At 35.6% G+C, this 16821-nt stretch overlaps 1 protein-coding gene across 1 annotated transcript; it reads left to right on the top strand.

Annotated features, from left to right (window-relative positions):
* The first annotated feature begins 1159 nt into the window (after nucleotides 1-1159).
* LOC126839725 (nuclear pore membrane glycoprotein 210-like) lies at nucleotides 1160-8855 on the top strand. The gene is made up of 15 exons (XM_050575141.1): nucleotides 1160-1314; nucleotides 1389-1666; nucleotides 2931-3124; nucleotides 3208-3336; nucleotides 3414-3718; nucleotides 3775-4047; nucleotides 4276-6559; nucleotides 6623-6847; nucleotides 6913-7122; nucleotides 7194-7349; nucleotides 7422-7577; nucleotides 7688-7909; nucleotides 7973-8255; nucleotides 8373-8596; nucleotides 8661-8855. The coding sequence occupies exons 1-15, from the start codon at nucleotides 1160-1162 to the stop codon at nucleotides 8853-8855; spliced, it is 5289 nt and encodes a 1762-aa protein (XP_050431098.1).
* Nucleotides 8856-16821: the final 7966 nt, after the last annotated feature.

The raw sequence follows: 16821 nt of genomic DNA on the forward strand, positions 1-16821 counted from the left end.
AATTCTATATAAAACAGGCGTTTAAAGACCCTATGAGATATTGAGTGGATCGTGATAAGTGGATCACCCTGTATAAACAATTAATTTTATGTAATAATAATTTATATAGGTACGATTTCTAATTTATATAGAGTTATTACACGAATAAGAAATATAAAACAAATGACAAATGTATAGGTTACTTAAATACTGTATAGTACTATTTTAGCTTCGATGCGGAGCCTGAGAAGGTATTGTTTTTACAATGATGTGTTTTGACTTTTTATTTTTATTTTTTGTGTCTGGACCCACGATATCTCGTAAACTTCTGAACCGATTTCTTCGTGTAGCAACTCTATAGATCAGAAATTATACCGGAAAGGTACTTTAATGGGCCAAATCAGACCGTATCCACCCTGTATAAGACTAAATATTAAATTTCAAGTACATTATTGCTGGTCCCACGATATCTTCTAAACCGCTATAACTGGTTTGAACATACTATCCACAGATTCGCATCGAAGCGTTTATTTAAAAGTGATTTTATCACTTTCAGTTATAATAAAGTCTGTAAGCCTGTGACCTCTCCGTACTCACTATGCCCCGACCCCACTGTACTGGCTTTTTTACCTTCATTTTTAAGTGATGTACATCAAAATATTAACTAAAATACTATGTACATTATAGTTTATATAATGAATCAAAAATAAATATGGTAACTGGTACCTAAGTAGAATAAACTAACATACAGTTTATTAAGTCGATTTAAAGGAAATGCTTCTGTTTTTTTGGTATTTTATATCACCAATCATTAAATGTTTTGTTAAAAAAGGTATAAAATATATCATAAATTAGTAAATTACTTAATTACAATCAATTAAAAATTACTAATTAGCCGTGAAGTGTTTTTTTTTAGAATTCATTCATTTGCATTCCCATTCCAACATGAAATGAATGCATTTATGATTACATTCCACTAGAAAGGAATGCAATCCTATGAATGCATTCTTTCCAAACACTGATTAAAGTTAGCCAGAAATTCGCACAACCCAAACACACTACGGTAACTCAAGCAACACGGGTGTTGATTATTTTGTATAATTGAAGTTTCTTAAATAAATGTACACATTCTTAAAAAAATTCTTATGTTGTGGCGTTTGTTGTTTTGAACTTAACTAAAATGCCTCGCGCTTGGTTGTCGTTTTTCGTTTGGACGATCTTGTGCAGTCAGAGTTACGGTTTGACTTTGAACGTACCTCGAGTTTGGTTACCGATCTTGAACGCATCCAGAGCGGCGTTTAAGTTTGAGACAACGGATGGCACGTGTTCTCGATGGTAATAGCAAACAAAAGAAACGATCATGTCTAATGTACAAAAGGGGGTTAAATTTAACTGAAAATCGACAACAGGTCAATCGTCAAAGGCGCGGAAGCGATCAGCCTAACACCGGTCGAGGCAGACCCTTTGCTGGGGTGTTCGGTGGCCGCCACAGTAACGACCTTGCCCGGCAACAGCAAGCGTACCATTTCGGTCATAAGTGTGACTGACGCCAAGACCACTGAGCAGGTCGTCTACTGCCAAGTGATAGTCAACTCTATAGCTTCGTTGGCAATCGTCACCAGGACCAAAGAGCTCGTTGTGAACAATCCGCCTGAGTTTTACGAACTGGCGGCATTCGACGACCAAGGTAAGACCATTGTCACACTTGAAATTATAAAATATCATCGATTAGACGATTAGAAGGTCGAATACAGTTTTAACGTGTATCTAGTATGTTTGTTGGCTGGGGAAAAAACAAAAATTAGCGTCACACCGAACCGTTACCATGATAACCACATTTTTACTTGCAATCCATTCACCCTGCTTTACGTCTTGCGATCCAATCGTTGCGTTGAGAATTTGTGTTCGTTTCTCCTACTTGGTTATTTTACTGGCTGAGGTTGCCAAAGTACAACTGTCTTACACACTAGAATATTGCGAGAATTAATAACTTTAAATGTTGTAATATTTCAAAGTTATTATTGTTTTCTACCGGGTGATCATTTTATCGTTAACCACTCAATATGTCTTAGGGTTTAATAACAAATTACATTTTTTTGTTCATATAGTTTGTACACAATGTGATGTCAATTTTTCACAATTAGTTTTGGTTTTTAAACCCTTCCAACTTAGTTTTTTTGATGGCAACTTTTGAAACTTAAATGGTAACGCATAAATTTAAATAGTTATCCAAATCTAATCATCGTCTAGTAAATATTTTAAGAACATTACTCTCAATATAAAAAGTTAATAAAATCTATGCGTTACCATTTAAGTATCAAAAGTTGCTATCAAAAAAACTTAGTTTAAAAGGGGGTTAGGAACATAAAAAATTGTGGAAAATTGAAATCAAATTACCTATATAAAAACACAATTAAATTATTAATATAAACCCTGTGACATATTGCGTAGTTGACGATAAGATGAACACTTTTTATATCACAATTTTATTTTGGTTTTTTTAGCATAAAAATATTACATTTTATCAAGTGATTTTTATTATTAAATAAATACAAGCTTTCGATTTTAATAGTTTTGATTAAAACAAGTCCCAATTTTATAACATTTAAACAATTCTTTAGGCTAAATTAATATTTTATAAATAAAATAAACCTATTAAATAGTAATAAATTTAGCAAAATTATAAAGTTTTCATTGAAAAAAATGTACCTAGAAGATAATTTTTGTTTTTCCTAAAAAAACCCAACATTTGTATTGGACCATCGTTGTTATAAGCATCCTAATTGTCTATCAAATAAACTTTCAGTCGTGCTAAAAACTAAAATATTTATGTAAGGAATTTAGTTAATACCTCTACAATAAATCAATGAGCATTATATGAAATACAGTGGATCTAAGTAAATGGTAAGTATTCATATGTAAGCAAGTATTGTCGCTGTTGTTATTTGCAGGCAACACATTCAGTACAATGAATGGTGTCGAGTGTCAGTGGTCGGTTCAAGGCAATTCGCATTCTGGCATTCTGAGATTAGTGACGTTTAAGGACTCGTCTTATCTGGCATCGCCTGAAATTAGTAACTTGGAGCGAACAAATCGTCAGGGCCACGTGGTATTGGTCGAAGGTGTAAAGCCTGGTCGCAGCGAGGTGTGTTTCTGTGCTAACTAACACGCTATTTTCTTAAGTCCAGTTTGCTTTTGTTTACAAATTTACTTTCGTTGGTATTTCAGTTGTGTGCGAGTCTAGTTTCTTCGGACATGAATGCTTGCGTTCAACTCGACATTATCGACCATTTAGTACTGGAGCCCGAGTACGTTGTAATATTACCCGGAGATCAGATACACATAAAAGTGTACAAGGTAATGATGATTCGATGATTAATCAAATCGTGAGTTACAAAAGATAAAATAAAATTGTTTTTTTTTATATAATTTAGCTCGAAAATAGAGGATCGAAAAAAACCGAAATAAACAAAAAATTGTTTTCAATTGAAATTCTGACGTCGGCCGAAAACTCAAACGTATTGAAGTCATTAAATAAACCCGGTGATTTCCTTGGAGTCGACGAAGGCGAGGTGACGTTAAAACTAAAAGACATCAAACATGATAGGATCTACACGTCGGTAAGCAGTACTGTGGTTGTAAGCAGAGCGGACCACTTGTCGATCAACTTGAAACCGGTCAACAATCGTAATCTAGTTGTGGACAACGAATATCAAATGGAAGTCGTCATGTACACAAGGTAATCTGATTTGAAAATTCCGCTCAATGCAAATTTATATAATAATAACTTTACAGCGCCCACCGGTCGATAAACATAGGATCCAATGTCAAAATGGAGTTCCAGATGGATAAAAAATATTTTTTCACATTGAGCGAAGTATCGAATGGGACTTACAACGCTGTCAGGACCAAGCGAAACGGTACTTCCATCATAAAAGCGTATTTGCTACAACCTCTTCTCAATAAAGGCGGATCAAAATATGACAGTATCGAAGTGAATATACATTCCAAAGTGGTAGTAACGCCCAAACACGTTGTCTTCCCGTTGCACAAGTACAAAAATGACAGGTAAACAGATTGATAATTTTCAGATTTTATTTTATTTTCAGTGGATATTTTATAATCATAATTTTCGTGGGTTTTCAATGTTATTTGGCTTAACAAGTTTTTTCCCCAAAAAACTCATCTTAAGTACGCTGAAGCATAAAATGTTTTTAGGCTCCCTTTGAACATTAAACTAGTTATTTTCAATAATCAATACTTTAATTTAATTTAATTTTTGTGTATATTTTTAAGACTGCGATTAGGTTTGAACGCTATTGGCGGCGATAACAACGGATACCTTTGGAGTAGCGACAACGTACAGGTGTGTACAGTTTCGTCTAATGGACATGTCACACCGTTTAAGCCGGGTAAAACAAAAGCAATTGTTGCCACGCGCTCAAATCCTTTGAACCACGATCACGCTGTCGTCCGCGTTATTATACCAGACCAATTGAAAATCGTCGTACAACCTATCGAGCAGGAAATTGGACGCTCTGTGACTGTATATTTACAACTGTCTACCGGAAATGTAGAGGGCGAGATGACAAGGGTGACCATGTGTAACTGGGATCAGTTTAAAATTGCCATCAGCCCTGGAGTAGAATACACGCCACACGAAGGTCCTTTCGGTGTAAATGACTCTTGCGCTGCTATTTCTTTTGTGGTCAGCTCGTTCGGCTTGACAACGGTGACAGTGACGTTTGTAACTAATAACTCAGTACTGCGATCGTCTGCAGTTGTGGGAACATATTCTAAATTGGAACCACTTTACCCGCGATCTGGACTTGTGGTTTTAGGCAGAGGTTGCGAGAGCACTCTGGTGTTTTTCGGGGGTCCACGTACCCTTAGCAACGGTTATCGTATTGAGTTAACTACTGATGCTCTTGTTAATTATTGGCGTCTACCTACAGCCGATCAAATCGATGGGAACTCCGTATATGCTTATCGGGTGAAATGTGGCGATAAATTAGGTAAAGCTAAAGCCACATTGGCTGTTCGAAGAGTCTCCAAGTCAATGAACACCGATGCTGAGACAGCAGCTGTGATCGTGACAAAATCGACAGTGGAAATCGTTTGCTCGTCACCGAAAAGCGTTAAGTTGACGCCTGTGGACATGGCTGACCGCTGTCCTTTGAAAAATTCTGACGAAATTATCATGGAACGAGAACAACAGTTGACCGTACGTATCGACGTAATTGACGAGAAGGGCAGCGTTTTTGACAACGCCACCGGTGTCAATGTTAGTTGGGCAATCAAAAACAATATGATGGTAAAGACTTTGGTAGAGTTGGGTACGAAAATGCGCGTGAACGGAGGATTTACGTTTCCCGACTATCATTACACTGTTTTCGAGGGTTCTGGTGTGGCTGGTCACACCACAGCTACTCTGAGTGTAATCGATCGTGCCAAACCTTATACAAATCAGCAAAACTCAATTCTCAGCAGTTTGTCACTTGCACCCAAGAAAAAATGCTCTAAGCCCACCGTTATTTCCAAAACTGTAATTATTAAGTTAATAGATCCTCTGGTGTTTACTACTGCCAATGTTATTGTAACTTACCGGCCAAAAATGAAATGCAACTTTTACCTAGAAAAAGGCTCGGGCTACTTCGAAGTATGGGCCGAATCGCCTAACGCAGCCTCAGTGGTGCACGGAATACGATATATTGAGGTAATGCCTATGGTGCCAGGAAGTCTGACCATCATATCTCGAGATTTGTGTTTTCCATCAAGAACAGCCGAAGTCCTCTTAACCGTACGAAGCGTTCATAGAATAGAAGTGATATTAGACGAGTTCATAGAAATAGGTCGAGAGATTCAAGCTACCGTGAGTATATACGATGCCGACGATAACATTCTACGCTTAGAATCAGACGAGCTACAAATGATTCGACCTGTGTATAAAGCCGGAATAATAGCCGTTCACAAGAAACAACTCAGTGACGTCAAACCCGCAACGTTTGTAATCAAAGGAGTGGCATTAGGAAACACCAAGCTCTGTTTCGTCATTAATTCGTACGGCGAGACTAATATACGGTCGCCACACGTTCAAATACATGTCCATTCACCTCTGACATTGTCTGTTAAACACTTGACGTTGGCTGTGGGCTCTCAATATTGGTTGACCGCATTGGGAGGTCCACAATCAGGATGTGTTTTCGAGTACACTTCCAACGACCACCGGACGGTCGAAACCACAATTGATGGTGTCCTTAAAGCAAACGCGCTGGGAACGGCCACTGTCACTTGCACCGCGGTGAAACTAGACGAACCGACGGGCGACTTTTGTCGGCGATCGATTATCGCGTCCGATTTCGTCACTATCAAAGTAATCCAATTGAAAAACATAAAAATTGAAGTGCCTACGATCAATATGAAAGTCGGGCAAACTATGCCGGCGTGGATACGAGGCGTACCTGATCCTCTAGGGCCTATGATCATTGGTACCATGACTCCACCGTTGACGTTTCATTGGAGCACATCGATCGCAGGTGTCGTCAACGTCTTTGATATTATGGAGAACTCGGGCATTTTAGTAAGAACCGAAAGAAATTCTAAAAACAATAGCGATGGCTGTTATACAATTAATACATTTTAGGTTCGTGAACAAGACAGAATATCTGTTCGGATTCGAGCCGTGAAAAAAGGGAATACGGTATTAAGTGCTTCGGTATACGAACCATCGTCCAAAACTCATTTTGTCAGCTCTATAAGCCTTGCGGTTTACGATGAACTTAGCTTAGAATCCCTAGAATTTGTTGGCAACGGCCTTATGATAGCGCCTAATACTCATTTTAAACTGAAGACCAGCAACAGTCACAGAGTAATATCAAATCAACCGCGTTTCCATCTCGCAAACTTTTCACGGTATTATTTTGGTTTATGTAGGTGACAAAACAATCGTTTATGATAGTAGGCAATACAATGCTCGACGGTGAAGAAAACGGATTGAATCACTGCCAAAATGTTCCGTCTGTCTTCTCTATCGACCAAAGTTCTGGTTTGATTAGATCATCGAATGTCCTTGGAAGCGCTCACGTTGCGGTGTTGTCGACGGATGATTTTGGCGTCAAGCAAACTATGACAGTGCCAGTTCAAGTAACAAAACAAAAATAATATGGGGATATGCATTAATTTAAATTTTATACATACATGTGTATAATATAAAGGTAAAACTAGTGAACTATATAATGATAGCCCTCGAGGTATCGGATACTCCGAGAACCAAGTACTTAGGTTTGAAAATAACACACCACGATGAAAAAGGAGTGGAGTTCAAGGCAGTAAATTCCGACATGATGTTCACAACTAATTACAGGAATCGGGTAAAATAGCAAAATATTTGTTTACAATTTTTATTCGTATCTCAGTTTTACTCTAGACGTGACCTTTTCCAGGTTAAAGTCACACCGGGAAAACAGAAAAATACTTTAAAAGTATCATTGTTCGAATCAGGAGAGATGATGTTGAAGGTTTGGTACGGAGACAGCGAACATCATTCGAACGAAGATTACCTAAAGTTCAGCGTTACACATTTGATTTATCCAAATCGGGTATGCAGTTAATCACAAGCTAAACAGTAAATTTTAGCATAAACTGTTCGAGCACGGTTTCGTCGGCACACTTGTCCGATGCGAATTGTTGAGTTGTAAAATTTCCTTAGGCTTTCGTGACCATCGGTGATGTAGTTTGCTTCTTAATGCCTGTCAAATTCAACCGAGAACATGACGTAACGGGCGAGTGGAAAACGGACAATCCGAACGCTCTGAAGGTTCAAAAATCGTCTGGTTTTGCTGTGGCTTTAGCTCCATCTGACGTTTCGGTGATGTACTCCAGCGACATGTTCAAGACGTCTACTTCAATTCGGGTTTTACCGATTAAAAGCGTATGCAACTCGCAACGACTGAATTTTAGTATTAAATAACAAACTGTTCAATCTTGATTTTAGATACTTATTCTCAACACGGATAAAATAAAGTTAAAGAATAGCGGTGGTGCTGTCGACGTGCAATTGGTGTTGCTTAATGAACAAGAGTTGGCCCAACAGGCTAATAAGAAAAGGGGAAATATGTGGGAGCACCGCGACGACGATTGTTCGGCTCGAAACGGAAAAATTGAAGATTTTCCATTTAAATGTTACATTTCTTTTGGACCTCTGATACCTAACGATATGAGCTTGCCACCGATCAAACGGGTGTTTGACGTCGCTCCACACTTCGACACAAAAACAGGTTATTTGTCAAGTAGAATGCATACATTCGAAAAGCTTTATTCATTTTTTTATTTTTTACCACGCACGAGATGTTAATAAACGATCGAATTTAATGTCTGGGAATTTTTCCGGTTAGGCTATTACAGTTGTAGAATAACCCCTTCTTCGGTAAACGATCCGAAGACGAGCACGGTTCAAGCGGTGGTACAGTTGCAAGTAACGTCGGATACGGCTTATACAGAAACCAAAGAAATTTCATTTGCTCCCGCCGTGGCCGTGGACAAAAGTGAATTGTACTTTGGCCAGTTCAGCGGATGCGACACCCTCACCGTAACCGGTTTGCCAGACGTGTTAAAGACAGTAAAAGTAACGGGCGTCTTTCAGTCCGTACACGGATCGGGTTTGATGTCTTACTCTGTCTTAGGTCACTTCGAGCAATAGCACGTTGGTCAGCCCAGTGGTGCAAAGCCAATGCGAAACTAACCTAGTCTATTCATTCACAATAAACCCTGTTTTTTGGGACCTCGGAAGACCTGACGTTTGCATAACGGTCACATCTGGTCTTACGTCGCAGCACATTAAAGTTGGACATCAATTGCTGTCACCGTGTCACCATTGACAGATTAACTGGAAATTTGCATTTGCAGATCGCTGTCAAAACGTCTTGTTCCTATCAAGCGTACAATTTTTCAAAAATTACCGACCGAACAGTCACCAACCAACTAGGAGCGTATCGTAGCAGTGTTTTTTTCAACAAATATGCCGTCAGTTTAGCGGTGATCATTTTGACTTGTTGCTACTGTAAGTGCTGCCGGGAATAATGTTCTTTACTGGTATTGCAAAATATTAATCGTTTGTCGATTTTTAAAAACAGTGTTCTTCTACGGGTCGTGTCACCAACGTGCATCGGGATCGCATTTCTCCGTTGGATTCTATAACCGAAACAGCAATATGGGTTTGAACCAAACCTTTCAAAGACGATAGTTTGGATCGTTCCTTGGTCGTAAGCCCTCGTGATAATATTTATAATAGTTTTCGAATGAACCTATAGTCCAGTATTACATAGTTTTCATTCGACTTGAAAAATAAAGTTTAATTTGAAGGTTGAATCATGCGTAAACAAATCTATTTTTAATCACAAAGTTATTAATCTAAATGATTAATCATATTTTACTCTCGCGTCAAATGCGGTAGTAAAGTGTTTTGGCCAGAGTACCACAAGTTAGCACCTTTTCTTTATTATCACTTATTATCTTAGATTATCACTGATAACACTCTCTCTTATCAGTGATAAGTTGATGTTATCACGGATAAGAGAGTGATAACCTGAGGAGGAGGTGATAACCTGCGGTAATCCGGCTAAAACACCCTACTTTCGGTGTTTATAATTGAAAAATTACCTCTTAGTTCTGTGTAAAGTGTTTCAAGACGGAAGATTTAATATGTATCCATTAACAACGTTTATCATAAATAACAATTTAACTTCTATTTGTGAATAACGGAGTCATTTATTTTAGATTTTACTTATCAACTTATTTGAACACTAAAAACGCTAGTTTTAATCGCTTTAGATTACTTTATTACATTTAAATTAATTACTACTAAAACTTAATCACAAATAAGTAGTTATTTTGGCCGGATTGAAAAATCAATCAATTAATTTAATTAGTGAATAAAAATGAATAACCTTTTTTATTCGTAAATTTTTTTAAGTTAAAATATTTTTTATTTATGTCCATTTCCCTGCTTTGAATCCCATACTAAGCTTTCACCTCCACTGTATTTTCATTATTTAAGTAATATATTAAGTAGAGAGGAATTGAGTTATCTTTTTGATGATGTGAAACTTGAGAGTTACAGAATTTCACGCACAGCAACACTATAATATATTAAAAAAATAACTATTTCTCTTCTGTAATTTTTAATTTAAACTAGGTAGCTAAATAGGTACAAGGCGTTTAAACTAATTCATTATCTAATACTGAGTAAAACAATCCATTCATTGGCATTTCTTAAGGCGCATTGTATAGGCAATAACATTATAATTTTTTTTTATAATATTTTCAAGGTAATGACTGTGGCACAATTATTTTAAAATAACTTTTAATTGATTAATTATTTCAATATTAAAAACTGCACTTTTTAACTTTTTTAAACTGCAATAATTAATTAACAAAAATAATTTTAAAATTGTGCCACAGTCGATGCCTTGAAAATGTTATAAATAATTAAAATGTTTTAAATGTTATAAATAATTAAAATGTTTTCTACAAATATTTTGTTTCAAAATTAAAAATGTTTATAATTTTACCTTAATTGTTAAACTATTTATTCTATTCGCAAAACACATCTACGAAAAGCATGAAAACCTCATACAATGTTTTTAAGTTATACAATGATAATAATCTGAAATTTTAATTTGTCAACAGCTGCGGTTAAATGTTAAATCGTATGCAAGCTGTCAACCTCAAGTCCATCTTCATCTCCAACTCCATCACTATTTCCAGCTCTAACTCCATCTCCTTTCTTTAGACATTTTATTTTTTGAACGATCCAATTATATAGCAAATTTTTACAGGACTGAAATCTCCTTCACCATTATTTCCACCAACTTAAAAAAACAAATAAGAACTTTAACAAAAAATCAGCCTTTTAGCTTATTAGTTACTATTTATTATTCAGGACATAACTGAAACATTTGTATAAAAATATATTAGGTATAGACAAATAATCCGGTGACACAGTAGTAGTGCGGATAGATAAGTAAAACAATTAAGTGTAGCCTTCACTATAGTTGCTTTTGTAACTACACAAAGTATCGCAATCCCATTAAAAACTATACTCTGTAACTATGAGTGTGCTCTCCGTGTTATTTCTACTTCTATATATACATATATACTAGCTGCCCGTGTACTCGATTTCGAGCGGGTAATTAAATCAGGGTGGTAATCTTTCGAAGACTAAAATGGGCAACTATAAAATGTGAAATGTGAAACCATGTATTTTTGGCCAGAAACTATGAATAAATATGATCAACTGTCAACCGTGATATTTGTACACGTAGTGCCATCTATTGGAATAAACTTTCACTAAAATCTTAAATTTTCCATTTTTTTTAGAAATTTGAATTTCGACAATATCTTGTGTACCTATTAAAATAATAGCAATATGTTTTTTTAAGTATTCTAATAATGGACTTAAAATGGACCTAAATTGACCTATTTTTACCTCATATTATGTCCCCTAATTTAAGGCAACGTGAAAAAAAATCCTTATAGGCTCCGCCGAGAGGCTCGTCTATAAGGTCGACGACTGTTATATTCATATTGGCCATTGCCAGTAAGGTAAGTGTACTCATTATTTACTAGAAATAATTCCTTACAAGAGTAATATAAATGTACAGTTATATTAAAGAAAAGCTATGGAAATGTATTGTTATGAAAGCTAAATGTTATACAACTGCTTTTTTTAAAAAAGCTATGCAAAACGATCCTTGGACTATATATTGTTAAAAAGACAAATCGGTGTAATTGCCGTTTCAAAGTCTAAAGCGATCAAACAAATTGGATTTTTAAACTTAATCGAAAATTTTGAAAATAATTTTTTTGAGCTGTAACTTTTTCTCAAAGTTAAATACAGACTATATTACAATGTCTGTTGCAATGTAAATATAGTACAACTATCGAAATGATTGCAAAAAATATTAAATTATATAAAGTCTGAAGAAATTTATGGTGAGTTCCTTTATGTTTAAACAGGAAGGAACTCATTTGTTTTAAATTTGGTCTTATAAAGTACTTTCGATACCATTTAAGATTATTACATTATAATTATCTGCAGCTAAAAATGAAGCTTTACTGAGTGTTTTGGCAAAAACTATAGGTAATTATATAATTTTTACATGTGCCTTACCAGGTTAGTTAAAAACAAAAAATAACATTTTATATTCATCTTATATTTACAGAGGACTATAAGAAGGAGGTTGTCATTACAAGTCAGTATCGCCCATTTAATACAAAAAAACTTCAATTACCAACTTAATTTTTTGGACTAATTAAATTTGTTTTTATACATAATATGTTTTAAAAAATATATTACAGACACAATAATCAGGCAAGGTACCCAAAGTGGAAGTAAAGTATATTTTAAATAATTATTCTGATATATAATTGTGGTGTGATATTATATTATTATTATATTGTCTGTTAATTAAATGATTAATAAATAAAAAAGGTATATTTCTATATTTTATAGTAATTCTACTTTTACTATTACTATTACTATTACTACTATTTTTACTATAACTATAACTATTACTAATACTATTACTTTTTGTTTTACTATAACTAGTAATAGTAAATGTAATAGTAGTAGTAATAGTAAAACAAAATGTAAAAGTAATAGTAATAGCAATAGCAAAAAAACTATAAAAAATCTATACATCTTTACACCCGAGTGGTAGAGCACGTGGAGGTACAGCTGTAATCATAAGAGATACCATAAAGCATTTCGAGCGTGAAAAATACTCAGAACTGTACATACAAGCTACAAGTGTTCGTGTTAAAGATGGGAATAATAACCTCACGATTACGGCTATTTATTGCCCACCGCAAGGAGGTGCAGATGAAATTTAATTTACTGCATTTTTCCAAACGCTAAGAGACCGATTCATTGCTGGTGGTGGCTACATTGCCAAGCACTCTCACTGGGGATCAAGACTGATCACTCCGAAAGGGCGTGCTCTACTAAAAGTAGCTAACACTATAAACGCTGAAATAATTTCTACTAGAGAGCCAACCTACTGGCCAGCCGATTCTAAGAAAATCCCCGACCTGCTTGACTTCTTCGTAATTAAAGGCATCTCCTCTAATTATGTTGAAGCTGAAGGACCAACAGAGCTAACGTCCGACCACATCCCTGTGTTATTATCGTTAAGCTCAAATGTCATTATGAAAAACCGAAAACATTTTCAAATAAACAAATACACAGACTGAGACCTGTTTACAAATACTCTGGAAAAAGCTTTCACTCTTTCTGTGCGGTTAAAATCGTCAACAGACATTGAAATGGCAGTACATACGACTCGTAAACTGACTAATGACATTGTTGAAGCGGCAAAAACGGCAACACCTGAAGCTCAAAAAGGCAACGATCGCGAGTTCAACTACCCGAAAGAAATCAGAGAGCTTGTTCTACAAAAGCGCGGCGAGCAAGACGAATTTGGCACAGAACTCGACACCCATCCGATAAAACCGAATAGAACCGAGTCAGCATAATACTACATGATAAAATCAAAGAAGTGAAAAATGAAACATTAAAATCGTATTTGTGTGGCTTATCTGCAACAGCCGATTCCGATTACTCTTTATGGAAAGCCACAAGACGATTAAAAAGACCTCGCGTTCATAAACCACCCATCCGAAAGGAAGATGGCACTTGGGCGCGCAGTGAACAAGATAAAGCTGAAGTATACGGACATCATCTCGAACGTGTGTTTCATCCAAACGACATGATTTCTGAACTTGACAGCATTCAATGTCAGCCACTTATTTCTATAAGAGAAATCATACGGCACTTTACACCACTTGAAGTAGCCCATGAAATCGATACCAACATCAACACCAAAAGGCACCTGGATACGACGAGATCAGCACACGCATCCTTAAAGAGCTACCTAAGAAGGCAATCATCCACCTTACTCACATCTTCAACGCCATCTTGCGAACGAAATTTGTTCCCGAGCAATGGAAATAAGCGGAGGTAATTTTATTGCTCAAACCTGGGAAACCACCCGAACAAGCCACCTCTTATCGGCCGATATCGCTTCTACCATGCATTACAAAACTATTCGAAAAACTTCTTCTTAAGCGTCTTAGCCCCCTGCTTGGGGTACCCATTTATTTGGGTAACGGGTGTGACATCCCCGCGGACCTCAGTCAACCAGGTGGAGGTGTAGCCTGAAGGATGTCAGGATCGTCTCAGGTAAGTAAGTGACTACATAGATCGTAGCACTGAAGCACCTCCTCCACCATGTTGGGCCCTCCATTAATGGGGGTTGTCATTGGCCAACAACCCAATACGCAAAAATAAATAGTTAATGGATTGTAGAAACTATAGAGGGAATCACTACTCGACTCTTCATACAAGATTCTGTCAAACTGCTGTGGTGTATTCCTTGATGTGGCCCAAGCTTTTGATAAAGTTTGACACAAAGGTTTATTAATAAAACTGCAAGAGCAGCTCCCACATACATGGTGTGCACTTCTCAAATCATATCTGACTGAATGACAGCTTTGCGTTAAATACGAAGAAGCTACCACTAACTGGAAGAGTATATCAGCTGGAGTACCTCAAGGTAGTGTTCTCGGACCTATTTTGTACCTACTCTATACAGCTGATATTCCAACTAATGACGATAGCTATGTTTGCCAATGACTCGGCCATACTGTCAACCAATAAGGACCAACAAGCTGCGACTGAGATCCTACAAGTGACAATCAACAACGTTTACGACTGGACAAAGCGTTGGAAAATAAAAATCAATAGTGACAAGTGAACGGTGCACGTCAACTACACGCTACGTAAAACCGCATATATCCCAGTCACGCTTAATCAACAGATAATCCCACAAAATAATTCGGCAAAATATCTGGGAATGCACCTTGACTCGCGACTTAACTGGAAACATCATGTACGCCAGAAAAAGTTGCAAATCAAAGAAAAAATGCGCAAACTGTATTGGCTAGTTGGGCGACACTCCGAGCTAGACCTAACCAGCAAACGTCTCCTGTATGTATCGATCGTTAAACCGATTTGGATGTATGGTATTCAGTTGTGGGGTTGCGCCAGTAGGTCTAATATCGAACTCATCTAACGTTGACAGAACATCGCTCATCGTACTATTGTTGCAGCATATCGGTATGATAAGAACGACATCATACTGCGCGATTTAAAAAAACATCCGTGCAGGATGAAATTACCCGGTTTGCCCGCAAACACGCAAAAAGACTAGAGCTTCACTCAAATACAGCTGCCATACAACTCCTCGACAAGTTGCAAGACATCAGACTACTCAAACGACTGAAGCCATTCGACTTTTACTACTACTTTTACTTTTACTATTACTATTTTTATAACTATTACTACTACTTTTTGTTTTACTATAACTATTAGTACTACTTTTACTATTACTAGTAATAGTAAATGTAATAGTAGTGGTAATAGTAAAACAAAATGTAAAAGTAATAGCAAAAGTAGTATTAATAGTAATAGTAAATGTAATAGAGAGATTACTACTATTTTTACTATAACTAATACTATTACTATTTTTATAACTATTACAACTACTATTACTTTTACTATAACTACTACTTTTACTATTACTATTACTATTACTTTAAATATTACTTTTACTATTACTTTTACTATTACCTTTACTATTACTGCTACTACTACTATTACTACTCGTTTTCGTTTTTCCTCCTCACAATATTTTTTCTTCCTATCCCCGATCTTCTCTTCTAACCTGAACCTAACCTAGTCTTAACTATCGAATCCAAATTTCACATAAAGCTTACAGAACCTTACTTAAGTGTGCAGAAAATTTCACCCCCCCCCCTTCTCCCCCGTAGACATGTTCATGTCAATGATGTTTAAGCATTCTTTTTAAAAGTATTTACTTTCGACACGGCTCAATAGATGTTTTAGTTGAATTTCAGTCATTGATCTTCTACTATAATTAATATCCTTTAAACTAGCGTTCCCGATTAGAGGATCTGCAAAAAAAATCATTGTTTTGCTAACAAATAATTTAATTACAAATCTGTTCGAAAATGTATTGTTTTTTAAAAATAATGTAATGTATTTTTATAAATTATATTTGGCCAATTTTAATTATACAATTATAATAATGAAACATTATAAAATAAGTGATTATATATATGACTTATGACCAATACTTGAACAAGATATTAGTATTAAAACTATTCAGTATTTGTTTTAAATAATGCATAATCACAATATTAAGTATAGGTGCTTGAAAATTTGTATACACATTATAAATGCATTATTTTTTAATTTTTAATCTGCTTCAATTTAAGTTCCTGACAGACATTGAACTCAATATCTTCACTGTACATGGCGACATGTGAAATATTTTCCGGTAAATTTGATAATAATAGAATACAAAAGATGTAATAACGTTGGCAATAGTTTCATTCCAGGTATAACAAAATTTATGAGAAGCTAAAATATTATGTACTGTAGATTTCAATACAAATTATAGTGCTACTAAACAATAAATGAATCATGTTACAATGTTTACAAATGATTTATACTTAAATATTTTTTATATAATATTAACTTAGAGTGGTACAATTGCTCTAAAAATAAAAAACGGATTATACTGGTTTATATTTGTAAAAGAACCTCAGGAATGAATTATTGTTATTGAGTAAAATACGTTTTTAAAACAAGTCTATGCGATGACTTTTATTTTAAATACCTATTTGTATAGTGCATACGGGTTTAGAATGGAATATATGGTTAAAATTCGATAATGCAAACATTAGTCTTAAGAGTGATTG

The sequence above is a fragment of the Adelges cooleyi genome, unplaced genomic scaffold (genome assembly GCF_023614345.1).
Source record: "Adelges cooleyi isolate 19-005CV unplaced genomic scaffold, UGA_ACOO_1.1 ACOO_flye_CR_arks_rails_tigmint_CR_PRNA_307, whole genome shotgun sequence".
Lineage (NCBI taxonomy): Eukaryota > Metazoa > Arthropoda > Insecta > Hemiptera > Adelgidae > Adelges > Adelges cooleyi.

What these genes read in the sequence shown, in the direction of transcription:
- LOC126839725 (XM_050575141.1), top strand. Translation starts at nt 1,160, where the DNA reads ATGCCTCGCGCTTGGTTGTCGTTTTTCGTTTGGACGATCTTGTGCAGT. An exon ending in CTATGACAGTGCCAGTTCAA is followed by an intron (nt 7,123 to 7,193) that starts GTAACAAAACAA and finishes TATAATATAAAG; the next exon opens with GTAAAACTAGTGAACTATAT. An exon ending in CAACTAATTACAGGAATCGG is followed by an intron (nt 7,350 to 7,421) that starts GTAAAATAGCAA and finishes GACCTTTTCCAG; the next exon opens with GTTAAAGTCACACCGGGAAA.